Here is a 17713-nt window from a genome sequence, read left to right as displayed (position 1 = left end):
GGGATATACGTGATGATAATAAGCTTATTTCGAATCAAATCAGCTCCCGTAGTTGAATGGTATTGACATAACGTAAGAGTATAGTTACGGAGATAAATTTACAAATTAGTCTCGTTATGAGCTTGACTCTGGTTTTCTCTTTCCTTTTCGTTTTGTTCTCATTTACAGCTCTAACTACATAATAACTATCGCTATAGTAAGGTCATGCCGTAGCTTTTATTCAGGCTTGCAACATAGAGAATGGTTTTAATGCATGAACTGTACTTTTAACGCGCATGCGTCATGTTCAGAAGAAGGGATATATAACCGGCGTAAACCAATTAACAAAGACACATACTTTGCGATACGCACCACCCCTACATTCCCTAAACTAGTAACTAACAAATAAATTACAACTTCATCCCTAATCAACATGCAGCTGGGACACAACTACAGGATCTGACATTAAGTGCACACACGTCATGCTCAGAAGAACGATATTCCCGAGTGGCGCCGCATGTCAAGAAGAAAACAAACAATGTAATACAACCAGATACATATTCTAATCACAGGATAAAACTACGGGATGTGCGCGTGAAATGCGTATACGTAAGACAGAAGAACAATATTCCCGAGTGGCGCCGCATGTCAAGAAGAAAACAAACAATGTGATACAACCAGATACATATTCTAATCACAGGACAAAACTACGCTATGTGCACATTGAATCCGTACACTTCATGTTCAGAAGCACGATATTTCCTAGTGGCGCATGTCAACTGGAAGAAGAACAGAAACAATGCAAGAAAAAGTTTTTCAGCTTCTGTGTGTCTAACATTAATTAAACATGACCCGGGCATCAAGCTATAAATACCTGTAGTTTAATTGTAATTAATTGTAGAGACAAATTTTTACAAACTGCGGCAGAAAAGTATTTCTTATATACCTACGTATGAATGTCTAATAAATAGCGAATGATTAAGCTTCTTATCTATCTATCTAACGTAATGGATCCTAAGAATGGCTTAAGATCATGTCAACACAATCTAGTCATGATTACGTAACCTCTGGTATCAATTACATCTAGTATATTTTCATGTTTTTTTCATATATATATAGTTACAGATATGTATATTATAAGAATGCACACTTTTTGTTTAGTGTGTTTGCTCAGCCCGCATTCTGTGCGCATGCTCATTAAAAATTAGATTATAATTATCATTATAATGCATATCATACGCATTAGCAACAATAGATAATATACCATGAGCATGTACGCGCAATGGTTGAACAGCGAAAACAGTCCTGAGCATGCTTATAAGCATGATATGAGCATTGTCATAAATGGACTGTTCCATTCACGCGCACTTCCACAAATAGATCTTGTGAGCATGCGCACTTTCATCAATACCAGTTCATAAAAATGCATAGACCAGCAGACGCACTTACATAAACCAATCATTTTCAAGTTCCAAATTACCGCTGTGTGATTACAGACTTATTTACTCAGGGTTATCCTCAACGCTAAAGTAAAAAGTGCACAACTTCAACTAAACGCTACAAATTGAAATAATTCCATGCACCTTGACTGGAACACATGAATATGCTGCACAAAATGGAAACTGGAGTATTGTTTACGGTGCACCTTCCGTAAGCGTGTATAATAACAATTTATGACTGAAAAAATTATAGCTTAGACACAAAATAACAATAAATATGCATAAATATTATTACTTGCGATTTGACGTTCTTCCAGTTTCATTAGAGTTTTAGATTTATGTTCACGGCAAACGTGAAACGTCAGTTGACCAGTGAAAAATTATTTTGAATTACTGAAAAGGAATCGCAAAAAAATCCACTGAAGTAGTAGAGCACATACAGTAAAACCATGAAATAAAAACAAAGTTGATACTGACAAATAGTAGCTATTTAGTGACTGATAGTTCGTATCACTCAACCAGAACATTCTTTACACAAAAGACACAAATGGTCTCTTGTGTATTTGTATATGGCGTAGTAAATGTTCGATTCTGGTTGGATGACAGCAACTATTAGTCACTAAATAGCTACTATTTCTCAGTATCAACTTTGTTTTTATTTCATGGTTTTACTGCATGCGCTATAGAAAAACGAAAGACGTATGTGGTGAGAAGGTTTGCAAAAGCTAAAGTAAAATACAGGAAAACGATGCCACCGTGGTCACGTTTGCTATTTGCGGAAAGAAAATTAAAAACGTCAATCTAAAACTGTCTATTGCTACGACGTGCTCTTACAATATCTTCCATACAGAATTAATCCTCATAGTATCTTCTGTATTCCATTTCATTCCTTCAAGACTACCATCCCTAGATGTGGATCAGTTCAGCGGACACTCCCAGTAGTTAAGATAGCAGTACATCTGCCCCGTACTCGAGGAAAACTTGGATGACTGTCCTTTGCACATGCATCGGTAAACTCGCTCACCGCTAGGTTTTGTATACGAGTTGAAATTGTACTCTAGAGCAGCATTTGTTGAACATGTAGCACCGACAATTCTTTTACCCTGGAAAAGTCAACGACATTAATTTGTTACTAAAAATAGAATAAAAAAGAAAATAAAGTTTTCTCTTCCTTGTGGTTGGTTAACACTAAAATGTAGAAAATCATCCTTCTTTTACGAGGTTAGCACTAATAATTGCCAGTGTCTAACTAGCCTGGGGCCTCGTTCCATCGAATTTGACTTTTACCATAACTTGAAACTTTCTCAGCGCGCTGATTGGCTTGGAACCATTTTCGATTAGAGGCTAGACCTGCTTGTGCTTAAGACATCCGTCACGCGCACTGAGCGAGCGGATGAAACGGCTTTTTCAAACTATTTACTTGTCTTTTTGTTAAATTTTTTCGATTATTAGCAATAATTAACATACTGTATTCGAATATGAAATGACTTCAAAAATGATCCAAACTTTGCAGTGAGCTGACTTGTCGAGTTTGGATCATTTTTGACGTCATTTCATGTTACAGTACAGACCCATAGAAAATTGACTTCGATTTGTTAAATCGATTTTAGAAGTTGATCTTTGCTGAGAGAGGAAAACAGGAGAACCTGACGAAAAACCCTCGAAGCACAGGAGAGAACCAACAAACAACTCTACTCGGATCGAACACGGGTCGCATTGGTGAGAGGCGAGCGCTGAATGAGCTAGTTTGTTGTTTGATTGGTTGATGGGATGCCAGTTGAATGGGCGGGCGGGTGAGTGCTGTGTCTACAGGCGAGTATAGGTTAATGGGCTGATCGGTTGTTAGTTTGTCCGTAAAATGGTTAGATTGTTGTGTGTTTGATGGATTGGTTGTGTGGGTAGATGAGTGTATGGTTAGTTAGGTGAAAAGGTCAATAGTCTGGTCGTTTAATTGGTCGTACGGTCAATTGGGGTTGTATTAGTCGGCCGTTTGGTTGGCTAGTGAACAGTACTCACACTAGGTTCCATCCATATGAGATCAGTTTCTGCCAGGCTGTTGGCTGTGACCGGTGTACTAGTCGCAATCTTAAACTGACATAAGCTCAAGTTAGCTCCACCACTCGCTACAGGTCCCTGAATTCCTGGGGGTCCCTGTGGTCCCTGTGGCCCCGGTGGACCTTGCGACCCTGGAGGACCACTTGGACCTTCTTGCTTACTGACGTTTGATATCTAGTAAAACAAAAACATACATTAAGTTCAGGTATTTATCCCAAACCGTAGAAAATACAGCCAATCAGAATTCAGGAAAGCCGCTCTAAATTCGTCGCTACGCATTGAATCTACGCATTTGTATTTTCTATATAAGTTCCATGGGATGAAATATAGAAAGGAAGTGTGTGTATACAAAAAATATACAAGTGTCAAGCGGGATATTCCATGGGGTGTCACGAGTATACATAACATTTTATAGGCTGTTTGGAAATACAAATTAAAGCTCAAAACCTTACATGATAATACTTTGGATTTCAATCAGTTGTTCCCGACCATTTACAATCAATAGAGGCTTTGCACCATCACGTGCCCTCGCCCATAATACAGCTTGGACTACCTGTGATTAGATGGCAGAACAATAAAATCCCTTTGCTCTGGAGAATTGAATTCTTTCTCATGTAAAACAATTGTGTCGTCTTGTTCCTGCCATCTAGCATGGCTGCCGTCACGTGATGGTGCAAAGCCTCTATACCATATAAAGATGATTACCTGGTTAGAGATAAAGTTATAGTGTAATCGAGCTTGTAACCAATTTAAATACTCAAAGGTGCTGAAACGTGTTTAGTATGCATAAGGTGTAACGGTGTTCAGTTTCCCATGGGTCTTTCTGACCTCAGCATTTCTTATATCAAAACATTTTTCATATGTTTTCGTACCTGATCGGTAAGAGAGGTGTTGATATGCATTATGGTATTGTGCAAAGTCTGGTCCGTTGATCTCATTTCAAATGTCGTTATATTCAGCTACAAAAGAATAAAAAATTGATAGGCTATAATATTAAAAAGGATCTTATACAGACAAATAAATTTTCTTATCATATACTTATCTATAAAATACCTATATTTCTCTTTGCGGATACGAACGCGCTCACTCGTGAGAGATCTTTTCAACACTCGAAGATAAATTTCGTATCTTTGCGCGTCCAATATCCTCTATATATCTTATATTTTTCGTTGTTCATATGTTATTACACAAACAGGGTCGGGTCAAACGTCGAACTTCACATGAGCCGAACCTAAATACATAAAATTATACCGCCTTGTTATCTATTGCTTCAATTATGTTCGGCTCATGTTAAGTTCGACGTTTGACCTGAACTGTTGTATGTTATTCTTTAAAGCGTTTTCACGTGACGTGTCACAGCGTCCATGTTGGTGTACCAGAACAATACATTTTCTAACCTCGGGGAATGGGACTCTATTTTTATGCCAAAACTGTGCAGAAAGTTTCTATTGTTTGGTACACCAATACGGCTGTCTTGTCACGTGAGTGAAAACGCTGTATTCGGTATCTGATGATGTTTTGACTGTCAGTATACCTTGTTTTTGAGGTTGATGATATCTTTAGTTGCTTGAAGACAGCAATTCTTTGACGATGTGTTGGTCAAAGCCATCTGATTTAGTTTTACCTGTAGATGTGATAGAGAATTCGAAGCAGCCAGGATTTAGTGTTATTTATTATCTCGATATTCACTTTCTTCAATTGGCCATTCCAAAGTCGAGGAAAAAGCAGGGCGAATTGGTGTCTCTTTCTTCCACTAAAACCGCTCCAAAATGCATTGCAATGCTAACTCGACCCAGGTTTTTCCTTAACCTCGGAATAGCTAATATCCACTGTATTCAGCATGATTTGACAAATGAACAGGCTAGTAGGTAATTGCGGTCATTCCGCGTACTTGAATTATGATAATAAATAGACGTGATTTCACACAGAAATTCCGGTTATAAGCCCCACCCCCCTCCTCCTTTAGCTTATAACCCCACTTTCTCAGTGTGAAAGTGAGACCCCCACTGTTATAAGCTCCCTCTTTTGATGGAGTACCGCCGTGCAGCCCCGTGACAAGTGTCAAGTGGGATATTCCATGATGTGTCACGAGTAAATATAACATGTTATAGGCTGTTTGGAAAAAAACTAATTTGACGAATAGTAATGATAAAAAGGTAAATTATACACCGTGAAAAGATAAGAAAAACTTACTGACGTTTCGGACGCTAAGTAAAAGAGAAAGAGGAGGTAGAAAGGAGTGTTTATATGATAGAATAAGACAAAAGAAACCAATGAGAGCAAGGTAGGCAAGGAAACAAAAACAAACAATCAAAAGACAAAAGAAAAGGTTAGTTGAAAATAAAGCGTTCATTAATCCCGTTGGGACTAAGAGTGCCCAATAGGTGAATAAGCCGCATTTCTTTGGTCTTGCGACAATCATTGTTAATAATGTTGCCGTTAATAAAAGAAAGACCGAAAACAATGAAGTCAGAAAGAGAATGGTTGGACGGTATATTGACGGTATATATTCTTAAACTGTTGTATCTTATTCGCGTTTCACGTGACGTTACAGCGGCCATGTTGGTATTCTAACCTCGAGGAATTGAACTCTATTTTATGGGGGAAAAAAACAGTGCAGAAAGTTTCTATTGTTTGGAACACCAATATGGCTGCCTTGTCACGTGAGTGCAAACGCTCTATTCGGTATCTGATGATGTTTTGACTGTCAGTATACCTTGTTTTTGAGGTTGATGATATCTTTAGTTGCTTGAAGACAGCAATCCTTTGTTGATGTGTTGGTCAAAGCCATCTGATTTAGTTCTACCTGTAGATGTGATAGAGAATTCGAAGCAGCCAGGATTGTTATTTATTATCTCGGTAACTAACTCTTACTTAGTTATCCCAAAGTCGACGAAAACTGGGACGAATTAATTGGCATTGCAGTGCATTGTGGGGTTATGTTATAGGACATATTTCCAAGATGGCGTTTTATCGTGTTCCCTAAAATGTGTTCCCTAAAATGTCCCAAAATGCATTGCAATGCTAACTCGACCCAGTTTTTTCCTTAAACTCGGAATGGCTAATATCCACTGTATTCTGCATGATTTGACAAGTGAACAGGCTAGTTATAGGTACTTGCTGTTATTGCGCATGTTTAAATTATGGGCCATCCTAGATATGATATAAACCACTCCGGTCATAAGTTCATTAAAAGACCCCTATAAAAGTTATATGATCGAGGCCAGGCCTTATGACCGGGATTCTACGGCAGTAACGTAAATACATTTATTTTGATAGGAAACGTTTTCACCTGTTGTTTCAGGGCGTGAAACTCTTTTTCCAGTTTGTCATACTTTTGCTGCAATGATTGAGTCTGCAATCAAAAACAAACAAACAAAGGTGAATACATGCACCTGAAACAACCCAATATGTGGACCTTCATTACGCGGCAGTCATGTTAATACCCATAAGAATTTTTTTAAAAGTAAAAGTTTTTATAATTAACTCATCATAAAGCGATTGAATTAATCTGATTCACAGGAAAATTCATCATGAAGCAATCGGATGTCGCGTGAGACAGGTCCAAGTAAATACAGGTGACACTGCTAGCCTGCAGCTGAGGTCGTTCATCCAAGAGGTGATTAATTATTGTCTGAATTGGTAAAAGTGCATGATATCTTTTGTTTTTCTTCTACTTACCTTTAGGGTCTCTTGAATCTTTTCTTCCTGTTAAACGAAAACCACGTTAATCGATTAATCATTTGTAACGCATGCGCTGTCGTGCCATCAGTGTGTTTGCAACACATGACCCACGTTAAATGATTGTTCATTATGTAGGGGAGGGAGAGGTGGGGTAAATTATTGAAGTAAAGAATTCCAGTCTCCTGAGGACTTGAACCTATTGTTTCGTCACCCAGAATAAGCTGCATTTCAAAGTGCTGCAAGGGGTCTATACAAACCTTTTACGTTTAAACTAAATTCAGTTCAGATCGATCGCGATCGACTCAGATCGATTTCTTGCAGGTGCTCGTTCACACTTTAGGTCTATTTTAGATCGATCTAGTTTAGATAGATCCGAGATCGATCCGAGCTCAGTTCTCGAGGGCGTTTACAGCTATAAACGACCATAAACGTACAAAAAAATACAGGTAGTCTAACCAAAACCGTGTGAGTGCCAACATATCTAGAGGCTTGGAAACTAGTAAGGATTACATTAAACCATGGCAGATTTAGTTCCACTCTTTCCTCTCTTCTTTGTTCTCATTACGCTTTTCTTCCGTGAATTTTCCAGCATATTCATACTTGCTTTTAGGTGACAAAACGTCCTTGTCGTTCGAAGTTTTACTTTTTGACATCATTCACTAGCGGTACACTGTGTGTATGCTACTAGTAAGGTGCGATATGATGCAGAATATACACATCTATTGTGTATAAATAGGCATAATAGACACTAGTAGGCACTAGACAGTCAATAGACATCTACTGTGCGTAGCAGATAACTGAAGCAGGTCAAATTTACTATGATCCACGTTCCGTTTAGTTTTACTAAACACATCCCACATGGAAAGGAGTGAGTATGTGTTCAAAGCCATTAGCGTCATAATCATTATTTTTGAGTTTGCTGGTCATAGCAAGGGGTTAATCATCTACGGTCTAGGGGCCGACTAACCTCTCCCTTAGGCTTCGGCCGAGCTTCCTGATCAGTCTGTAAATCTCTGGATAGCGGTGTCGGGGTCGAAATCTCCGGCGTAGCCGTAAATGCTTCGCGCTGCCATACGACGGTTCGGCACTCGATGTCTGGAAGTATGGTCCTTTTTCAATGAATCAAAAAGTAAATATGCCAAAATCATGTTTTCATAGCAGATAATCTTTGAAATTGGAAAAACATTTACTATGATGCGCGTTCCGTTTAGTTTTACTAAATGCATCCCACATGGAAAGGAGTGAGTATGCGCTCAAAGCCATTAGCGTTAACTAACGATCGATCTAAACTGAATTTAGTTTAAACGCAAAAAGTTTATAATAAATTGATTCCGAATAAGCTCGGTCTGAGACGATTTGTGAAAGTGTGAACAAACATTAAGCCTGGGCCGCCTGTGGTTCATTACATCAAGAGTAAACTTTAAAGATAGCATTATGACGTAAGCTTTTATGCTTCCAGACCAGGTCTTTAATTGGCACATAAAGCCATTAACGACACCCGATCATTTCAGCATTGTTTGCGTTGACTGAGGCCTCGTCCACACGTATTTGGATGTTTTTGAAAACGGAATTTTCCCTTTTGCGAATTGGCCTTCATTATACACTTCAGATCCGGTGAATAGTATACCGGCCACTTACGCAACTTTTCGAAAACGGATACGTGTGGACGGGCGAAGAAGATTCGAAAGGCACTATGTGTACATGAGAATTTCTTCGAAAACGGAATACAAAATCGCGTTTTCGGATACGTGTGGACAGGACCGGCTTACGTTCAAAGTCGTTAGTTTCTGTTCCAGTACATTCAAGGTCGTTAGATTCTGTTCCAGTACTGTGATTGTCTTCTTCATGCCATTCAACTTGCTGTCCATACTCTCATCAGCTGTCTGTTTATTGGTCTCTGGTGCAGCACCTGCATGGAATGTATGATGATACGTATTTTAATAATTGAAAAAGATATCGTCTTTGATTTGATTACAATAGCTTCAACCAATTTATGGTTGCGCTGCCCGTAGTTACCAGTTTTGCGCATGCTATGTCCCATAATCTCAACCAATCGACTAGAATATATCTGGGAAGTTAAAACTCTGATTTGTTCGCGGACAATTAATTTCGTTTTGTTTAATATCACTTGAAAATAGAAGAATAGAAAAATAGAATACTGCGTAGTTGTTTTTGTGACAAGATTTTCATTTCACTTTGTTTAATATCACTTGAAAATAGAAGAATAGAAAAATAGAATACTGCGTAGTTGTTTTTGTGACAAGATTTTCATTTCACTTGAAAAACTGCTGCAATTGTGATTGGTTTGCTACGGTCTGAGCCGGAACCATGAATAATCCCCTTCACACGGTTCCCTGTGCCATCTTGAAAAGTAGCCGGGCCTTAATTGCATCGAAGCGAGACGAACCGTGAGCTTGCAATGATAGAGACCTTTTTTAACACCTTGGACAATTATTCACATGTCTCTATCATTGCAAGCTCACCGTTCCTCTCGCTTCGATGCGAAGGCCCGGCTACCTTTCAAGATGGCGCAGGGAACCGTGAAGAGGACTATTCTCGATAGCTTGTAAACTTGACCTGATATCAGGGTCAGAGAGAGTATCCAAGGCTCCATCCAATCAGAAGTGTTGGATGGTGATATACTAGAGCATGACACTTATTAAAGATTTTATAATTAGTTTAGTGATATGAATTTCGTGACTTCTTCCACTCAACTAATTAAGAGTTCTAAGAATAGATTTCTTAGTAAATCCATAAATCCTTTAATGCTTTACAGTGTAATCTTGCCTGAGTCTTTGTCAAATATGTACACAACCATCAGATACAATCATTCAATAAAAAAGCGATGTTGGAAGTGTTTAGCCCAAGTCAAGGAGAAACGTAATAAAATGGGTGGGGGTCGTAGGATTTATGGGAATCACAAGGTTTTGGAGAACTGGAGAACTGGAGGATGGATCAACCATATAACTGATGACAGGTGTTATTAAGGGGGGGACGGGAGTAGCACAATGAGAGATTAGCAACCACTATTGCCGAGTAAGGATCGTACAAAAATTCTGATGATTTTTCATGGGGGAGATCAGTTAATCCTTATGACGTCGTAAGAAATGTAGTGAGACCCACCCTCCCCACTCCTCCCCCGTCGCAGGTCACAAATAATGAAGGCCGGATTAAGACATACATTTCAAAAGACATATGACTTAAAGAAGTGGAGCAAATAATTCCGCCTCCCACCAACCAAATCAAGTCTAAGAAACATGGGCTTGATTGGATGAAACATGTTGACGTCACTTTTGAGACCTCGATGCATGTATTGATCATCTATTGATCACTAAGTGTTGGATCATTCATCGTTCTAATGATCGCGATTTGAATTCTTGTATACCATTTAATAATCTAAGTCAATTAAAATTGCCCGACATTTTTCATTGACAGATTTTAAAAATCGATTTCATACCGACTTCCGCAAATATTTTCTCCATCGACCCAATGACGAGCTGCAAATACTCCACTTGAGTAGTAGTTATTTTGAGTATGTGATCATAGCCAATAATTAATGGGTTCTACTAAGGTATCAAGTAATCTTATTATCAATATAATTAGAATCAATTGTGCAGAAATTATTTTTTTCTTTTGCCTCTAGCTGAAAGGAATCTGCTTGTACGTAGTGGTTTCTTAAGCGATTTTATTTGACCAAATACCTCGACACTAAATATGGAATGTTGCAGTGATTCAAACTCGTTATCGGACCAAAACCTGATGCGAACAAATACTTGGTGTTGAAATAATAATTGGAGTATTGGAGTGATTAAATACAAAGGAAATTGAACGAGAAGGCAAGAGAAACGTACTAGTATAGTCAACTCCCTTTGAATATAGATTTGCTTCGAGTGAAAGATGATGCTAAGACAAGGATTAAAATTGTACGACATTCAGTAGTTTTCTTCTTTGTCGGTAGTCAGATCAAATCTAAAATTTAAACCTTGATATTGTAATTTTTCCGACATTTAGTCAGCGGACTAGAGATCTTCAGCCTATTGAACGGATAAATGAGGTTATTGTTCAGTTAATTAAGGATGTTTTTTTTGGTTTGTGCAATAGCTTTAAGCTCTGCACTTGCCTTGACCTTCTTCTATCTTATAAAGTCGTTATTTGATGATTAAGCAACAGGCTTAGCCCCAAATGAATGTAAAGGATGAAATGGATGTATCAAATAAAAATACCGTCTCGCATACCTTTAATCCTCTCGGCACAGCAGTTTCCTTTAACTTTTCCAAATATTAAAAGCATTGTCAGCAATATCGAACCTATCGATAAAAGGCATACGAAACTGAACATGGCCATGAATTGGCATCTCATGCGCTGGACGTTATTGTTAGAATCCTTTATTAAACTCCTCCTGGAAGTCCATCCGCCTTGTCGAACACTTCGAGATGTTTTGTTACGTGATTGAAGAGTAGAATCTGCAGGATCATTAGTGCTGTTTGTTAGACCAGCTTTCTGTGTCCCTTCTCTTGTATCAGTAGAAATGTCTTGACTATTTACTGTACCTAAAGGCTCGTTCAAGCGATCAAACGCAGGGCTGATGATAAGAGAACGCGGTGCCTTGTACGAAACAAAGTAAGGATCTTTTTCATTAGCGTTTGACGGTAAAACTTTACTGCCAATTGACGTCTTTTTCGTTATAAAGTCCGCCATCTTTTCTTTCTTCTTTTATATTTTACAAGACCTTGTCATCAACGGCTGTATGCAGATCTTTGGGTACATACAAATCAATCTATCCACACAATCCGCATATGAATATGGTGGGGCCTATCGATCGTGCAGGGCGGTAACTGCTTCTAAAGCCTATTTACAAAGAAATCTATTGTGTTATCCAGTTGCTAATAGTTTCCAGTGCTGCCGACATTTCAATAATCAGAACGCGGAACCAACAACATTCGAATCTAGTGATGAGTTAACAGTACATGTAACGAATCACGTTACCCAAGAAGGACTGATGAGAACTCTAAGTGCCAGTGGTATATTCGATCCACTGATTGATTTCATAACTCATCCTTGGTTTCAAGTGACTACTTTCAAATGCATTTTTAACCATGATTAGGATTAAAGTGTCTCTAGATGAGATGCGTGCACTCAGGGCCACACCAATTTAAGGTTATCAGGGGGACTCCTAATTTAGTCCCGATTACAAAGAAACTCCACATTTATCATGTTTGCTTGCCCCTGAACTCCATAAAACAAGCAATGGTACTAGTTCACTTGCCAACGATGCATTGATGCCAACAAGGTGGAGAAAGTGTTCTTATGAACTTGTTTAGCTATTAGTACTGAATATCCAATACTAGAACAGGCGATGCCATCCTTTAAAATAACTGGATAATGTTACTTTTACTTGTGCAGCTAAGCTGATCATCGCAGCGGTTCTCAATGGTCAACAGATTAGCCACCTCAACCGAGCCACCTCACAAGACCATTTTTGCACAAGGGTCAAAATTAAAGGAAATCTAAAGAAACTAAGCAGAACTCGTGAATGACACTCTTTGGGGATAACCATCCAAAGATCAACAACGACTGATGCTCGGGAAATCATGTATCATTATTCTGATCAATTATAAAATATCTATTACGTTTTTAATAGAAAATGATAGTTTCGAGCGATGTTGTACTTTGGAGCAAGATTATTAAAAGCAAACTTCGTCCTCATCTTGGTAAATCCGTTGTTAATTACATTCCTTCACGTTAACTGATTCTAAGAATACCAATTTCCATATTATCAATGTTAATTTACTAATTTAAATGGCGTTTCTTCAGTGAAACTATCTGAATTCAGGGAGCTTTATTGTCGACTTCAATCAGGTCTGTAGTTATACCAAGTTCCTAAATAAGGTTTGATATTCATGGAGCAAAGTTAAGACTAACAAAACAAGACACTTACATTAATGATTTGTTTATTTAGATAATGTAAACAAACACCTAAGGTTTCTTTATAAAAATGTAGGTGTCATGAAATATTCAGTTGTTGTTTCATCTACATATAGTGATTATTTTCCAAGCTTTCGGATCTTAGATCCATCTTCAGGAAATATTGTGTTACTGTAATAAAAAGGAAAAAAGGAAAAAAGAAAAACAAAAAAAATAAAATAAAAACAAAAAAACAACAGCAACAAAAACGACTAAATCGCTTACATGCGAAGCCAGCGCGCATCGTAGGTTGTTTCGGCTCGCGCAAATAGCCGTCATTTTTTCACTCCATTTACCTCGCTTTATAATCTTCCTCTATGGTTACGCATGTAATGAATATAGATAAAACAAAAACTGAATATTTAATGTAAACATCATTTAATGTTAAATAGAAAATGGTTTAATGCCATGAATTAATTAACGGTCAAACTGGGATGATCTTTGTCGATCGACATGTTTACTTGTACGTCATCATTGCTTTGATTTATTAGCCAAGACACAGCTGTTAATTTCTAAAACCTTTTGTTGCCGTAATGTAATGAATTAGGAGTGGTTCGTGTTCAGTGAAATAGTCGATCAAATTGTAAAAAAATCTCATAGAATGAAATGTCAGTGAAATTTTATTTCCCAAAATTATTATATATTTCTAAATCATATTTATTGAATATGTTCCATGATCATTAGAGATGAAAACAAACAAAGATTCAGCTAGTACGATTCTAGGCTTTCGCGTGAGGTATTAATAAAACAAAAGAGTCTTAACGGTCGTTTTCACTACCTCATCATTTTGAAGAAGACAGCCACAGCTGCAGTAGAAACGTCTTGTGTTGCTAAAAAAATAAACGCGTAAAAACCGTAAAGTCTCTTTTTTATCGAAATTTTAGCTGTTCCATCCGATGCCATTTTGCTGGTTGACAACGCGCTCCAAAGAGAACAAGGAAGAGATCTTAATAGGAGTGCAAAGTTGTCATAAAGTATTGCAATCATCACTGTTTTATGATGAAGACCTCGTCATATCGTCAGTCTCGCTGGGAGAGCACGCTACAGGCACTCGATGAAATAGGAATCAATCATTAGCCACTAGAAAGGGCTTATTATCTATTCCACCCTGTCTAAGATTGAGCTACTCGGCTGGTTGTAAAAACTGACCACTTGCACTGACTTAAAGTTATTCTTATGTCTTCCAGTCTTGATTGCACTCAAACTCCGGCAGTACAATTACAACTTGACTTGATAATCTGGATTTTTTTTAAATCTGGCTTTGGTATAAAGAGAAGTTCTTTCTCAGACGCAACTCGGATGGAAAGGTTAGACAGTGTCAGAACACAGAGGGCACTTAACGAACGAAAATATCCATGCAATAAATATATCATGGAACAGAATACTAGGATTAATGGTAGCCTTGATGTCAACACTACTTAGAAAAATATTTGACCAACAGCAATTTAATTATTTCTGATGGACTTACGTAAATCTGTCAGGAAAGTATTTTTGGCGGTGAACTGACTCTGGACTTCTTTTATAGCTTTCGCTTCGTCTGCAGCTGTAGACTTGAGTAAAAAGTGTCCTGAACTTCCTGAAATATAACTCAAATGTGCCCGCGGAGCCTAAAACCAAGTACAACCATGATAATTATATTTTTTGGTTCAAATCCTATCGAGATTCGAGTTCAAGGAATGCATTAGACTAAGATTTAAAATCAGTTCCTAGCATAAAGAGATGTACAGGGTGGACCAATGATGTTGCCTAATCTCTCTAAAAGGACAACGCACTGAAACTAGCAAATTAGCGAACAATAGAAGTTAAAGTTCATCGGTTAAACAATGAAGGAGTATCCCCAGTTCCTTTCCTGCTCCGCCGCCAAAGATGACTGAGTGAAACCATGCTTGGTACTCGCACATGTTTCGTTTTGTCTACGCACATAAAACTGATGATATCATGTAGGTGGCACGTGCTAACCCCTTCTCGATGATATTGAGACCTTTGGTATGTATATCTCAATACGCATGCGCATAAAAGTATTTTGAACGAGCCCGTATTCTCCATGGACAGATTATTTATTGTTTATTTTTTTCTAATAATCTGGGGTTTTCTTTCTTTTTGATGAAATTTTCGTTCATTTTGTCTGTTGTTTGTGTGCCCTCTTGCCCATTCTTCATTCCTTTCTTTCTTTCTTTTTTTCTTTCTTTCTTTCTTACTTTCTTTCTTTCTTTCTTTCTCTTTTTCTTTCTTTCTTACCGAAGACCTCTAGTCTTCTCTAGACCACAATCATCAAGTCTTTTAATATTTCCTTTTTCCAGCCATAATTCGTTCTTGCTTGATTTCAAGAGCACGTCCGACATTCCTGAGGAATGCAAGGAGTGGTTTAGGGTGCATGGCCGTACGTCTGGGGTCTATCAAATTAACAGCTCTCTTAAAGGGCCACTTGGACGAAAATAGCTCCAAAATTAAAACTCTTTCATTCGAGCTGGAACTTTGCTGATATAATCTTGAATACATTAAGAACCACCCACTGGAATATCTTTCTAATATTCGAAAGGGAAGGGCCAAAATTTTACGATTTATTTTCGTCCGCCATTAATTTCTTTGAATCACAGAATTCGACTCAAGAAGACTGGCACGAGTACTTATGACGTCATTTACTCAACCCAAACCAAAACATTGGTGGGTAATGTATGTGCCATGTTCGTAAAACTCGGTTTATTTGGTTTATTCAGAAAATATATAATGTTTCATTCGGTTTCCTAACTACTATATGACCAAACAATGTCTAGGCGCTGAAAGTTTTTCAGTTTCAATAATACTGACGATCATAATTCGAAAATTTCAATACATCTCGGCACGCCAAGAATCACAACAAAGTAGGACGCATGGACGAGATTCTAGCGGTTTCATCGTGCGAAGTGACTGAGATATTCGGGATTTATTCGAATCATTTTAAGGATAAAAATTTTTCAAGGTATATTTACATACAAGGGCAAAGAGCAACCCCACAATTTGGGTCCGCGAGACATCCGACACAATGAAAGAAAAATCTACGAGCTGAGTGACAAACGCCGCTGTCGCGCGAGTAATAAATAAGAAACCTTTGACATTTTCTATTACAAAGATGATATTAGATAATCGTATGTTTGTACCTATTCAATGCATAATAAACATTTTGAAGCAAATAATAACCGTTCTGTAGTAAATCAGCTAGGAGAATTACGAGCTCACATTCTAAATTATTCGGCACATAGATCTAAGTATATTGTCACAAATCTTTATATCACAACGCAGAATTCAAAAGGCAATCGGTTGTTTTCATAACATCAATCACTATTAGATTACATTCAAACTTCAAATTTAAGATCTTTATATCATGGACAGTACGTAGCAAATACAAATATTGAAATGAAAGTAAGGAATTTTTATGAAAACCTCTTCCCAAGCATTGCTTCTTCTTCTAGTTCGGCTTCACCTTCATACATTATAACTTATGGTTCTAACTCTTCAGGATTGACAAAGCGAGCGTCCAAAGGAGTTTCCATCATATTTGAAGAGGTATCAAAGGTTTAAAAAAGTCTGTTTAGAGTTTCTTTTCACGATAACGCGTTTAAAACATCAAATAAACTTCAGGTAATCTAACAAGAAATGTATAGTCAAAACGACGCTAACATGACGGTGTTGAGTAAATGACGTCACAGCGTAAAACTGCTGTACATAATGACTCGTTGGCCGTGAGTCAAAAAATTAATGGCGGACGAAAATAAATCGTAAAATTTTGGCCCTTCCTTTTCGAATATTAGAAAGATATTTCAGTGAGAGGTTCTTAATGTGTTCAAGATTATTTCAGCAAAGTTCCAGCTCGAATGAAAGAGTTTTAATTTTGGAACGATTTTCGTCCAAGTGGCCCTTTAACGAAGCCCTAAGGGGCCCTTTGTATTCGTATTCTGTCCAATAGCGTTATGCCTAACCCTTGTAGTTAATACCATCGGTACTGGACTTCTTTTGGTGTGAGAATGTAGCGACCTCTAATATTGGACATTTTCACTACCTTATTTTACACTCATACTGTAGAGAATGGTATCATTCCCTTCCAGGAGAACCACGTGGTAATCAGAGATCTGTCTGGCAATTTTCTCCCACGCGATGCTCGCTAGATCGTTACAAAACCACAGTAAGCGAAACAGAACCTCTGAAGACCCGGCCGGGTATACGTCTTCTTTTTTTGTCTTACCTTATCTACTGAATAAACTTCTTGATTTTCTTGTGGTCTCACCACGTGGCCTGGAATGTAGAGAGTATCTCGTGGTTTGATCAAAAAGAAAACGGTTCTCGAATACTCGAATATTTTAATGCATTCAAGTTTGGGAGATAAGAATATTAAGAATATCAGAAAAAAGGAAAACCACTTAACTAGACCAATGGACTTTGCAACCTCTCCTAAAGACCGGCCGTATAACCAACCGTCTACTGATCTTTTGTTCAATTTTTTTTTGTTTTGTTTGTTTTATTTTTGCCTTTTTGCCCAAATTATAATTTCAAATGAAGTCCTATGTATGCAAAGTTATTACCTAGCTATGTAAAGTCCTCTCCAGGAGAACATTCCT

General features: G+C 37.8%; 1 protein-coding gene and 1 long non-coding RNA gene across 4 annotated transcripts in view; one reads left to right on the top strand and one right to left on the bottom strand.

The window, feature by feature from the left end:
* LOC148905182 (uncharacterized) overlaps positions 1-2444 on the top strand; it is a 34086-nt gene extending 31642 nt beyond the window's left edge. The window contains exon 3 of the long non-coding RNA XR_016118710.1: positions 2315-2444. This is a non-coding gene — a long non-coding RNA (uncharacterized LOC148905182). The remainder of the gene's footprint in view (positions 1-2314) is intronic.
* On the bottom strand, positions 845-15461 carry LOC116306295 (uncharacterized). 3 transcript variants are annotated; one of them, XM_089024133.1, is made up of 9 exons: positions 15360-15461; positions 8927-9066; positions 7155-7181; positions 6766-6828; positions 6190-6279; positions 5008-5097; positions 4346-4432; positions 3435-3647; positions 845-2521 (listed from the first exon to the last, which is right to left on the bottom strand). In XM_089024133.1, the coding sequence occupies exons 2-9, from the start codon at positions 9023-9025 to the stop codon at positions 2336-2338; spliced, it is 855 nt and encodes a 284-aa protein (XP_088880259.1). In that variant the 5' UTR covers positions 9026-9066; positions 15360-15461; the 3' UTR covers positions 845-2335. The 3 variants fall into 3 exon arrangements, with proteins under 3 accessions (XP_088880259.1, XP_088880257.1, XP_088880258.1); XM_089024131.1 differs by lacking the exon at positions 15360-15461 and adding an exon at positions 11393-12207; XM_089024132.1 differs by lacking the exons at positions 6766-6828; positions 15360-15461 and adding an exon at positions 11393-12207.
* Between the last annotated feature and the right edge of the window lie 2252 nt (positions 15462-17713).

This window comes from Actinia tenebrosa, unplaced genomic scaffold, assembly GCF_029948245.1.
Source record: "Actinia tenebrosa isolate PJP-AT-01 unplaced genomic scaffold, QUT_ActTen_1.0 PGA_scaffold8__29_contigs__length_14323225, whole genome shotgun sequence".
Taxonomy (NCBI): Eukaryota; Metazoa; Cnidaria; class Anthozoa; order Actiniaria; family Actiniidae; genus Actinia; species Actinia tenebrosa.
Note: the sequence above shows the minus strand (reverse complement) of the source record. Positions and strands in the feature narration are given on the sequence as shown.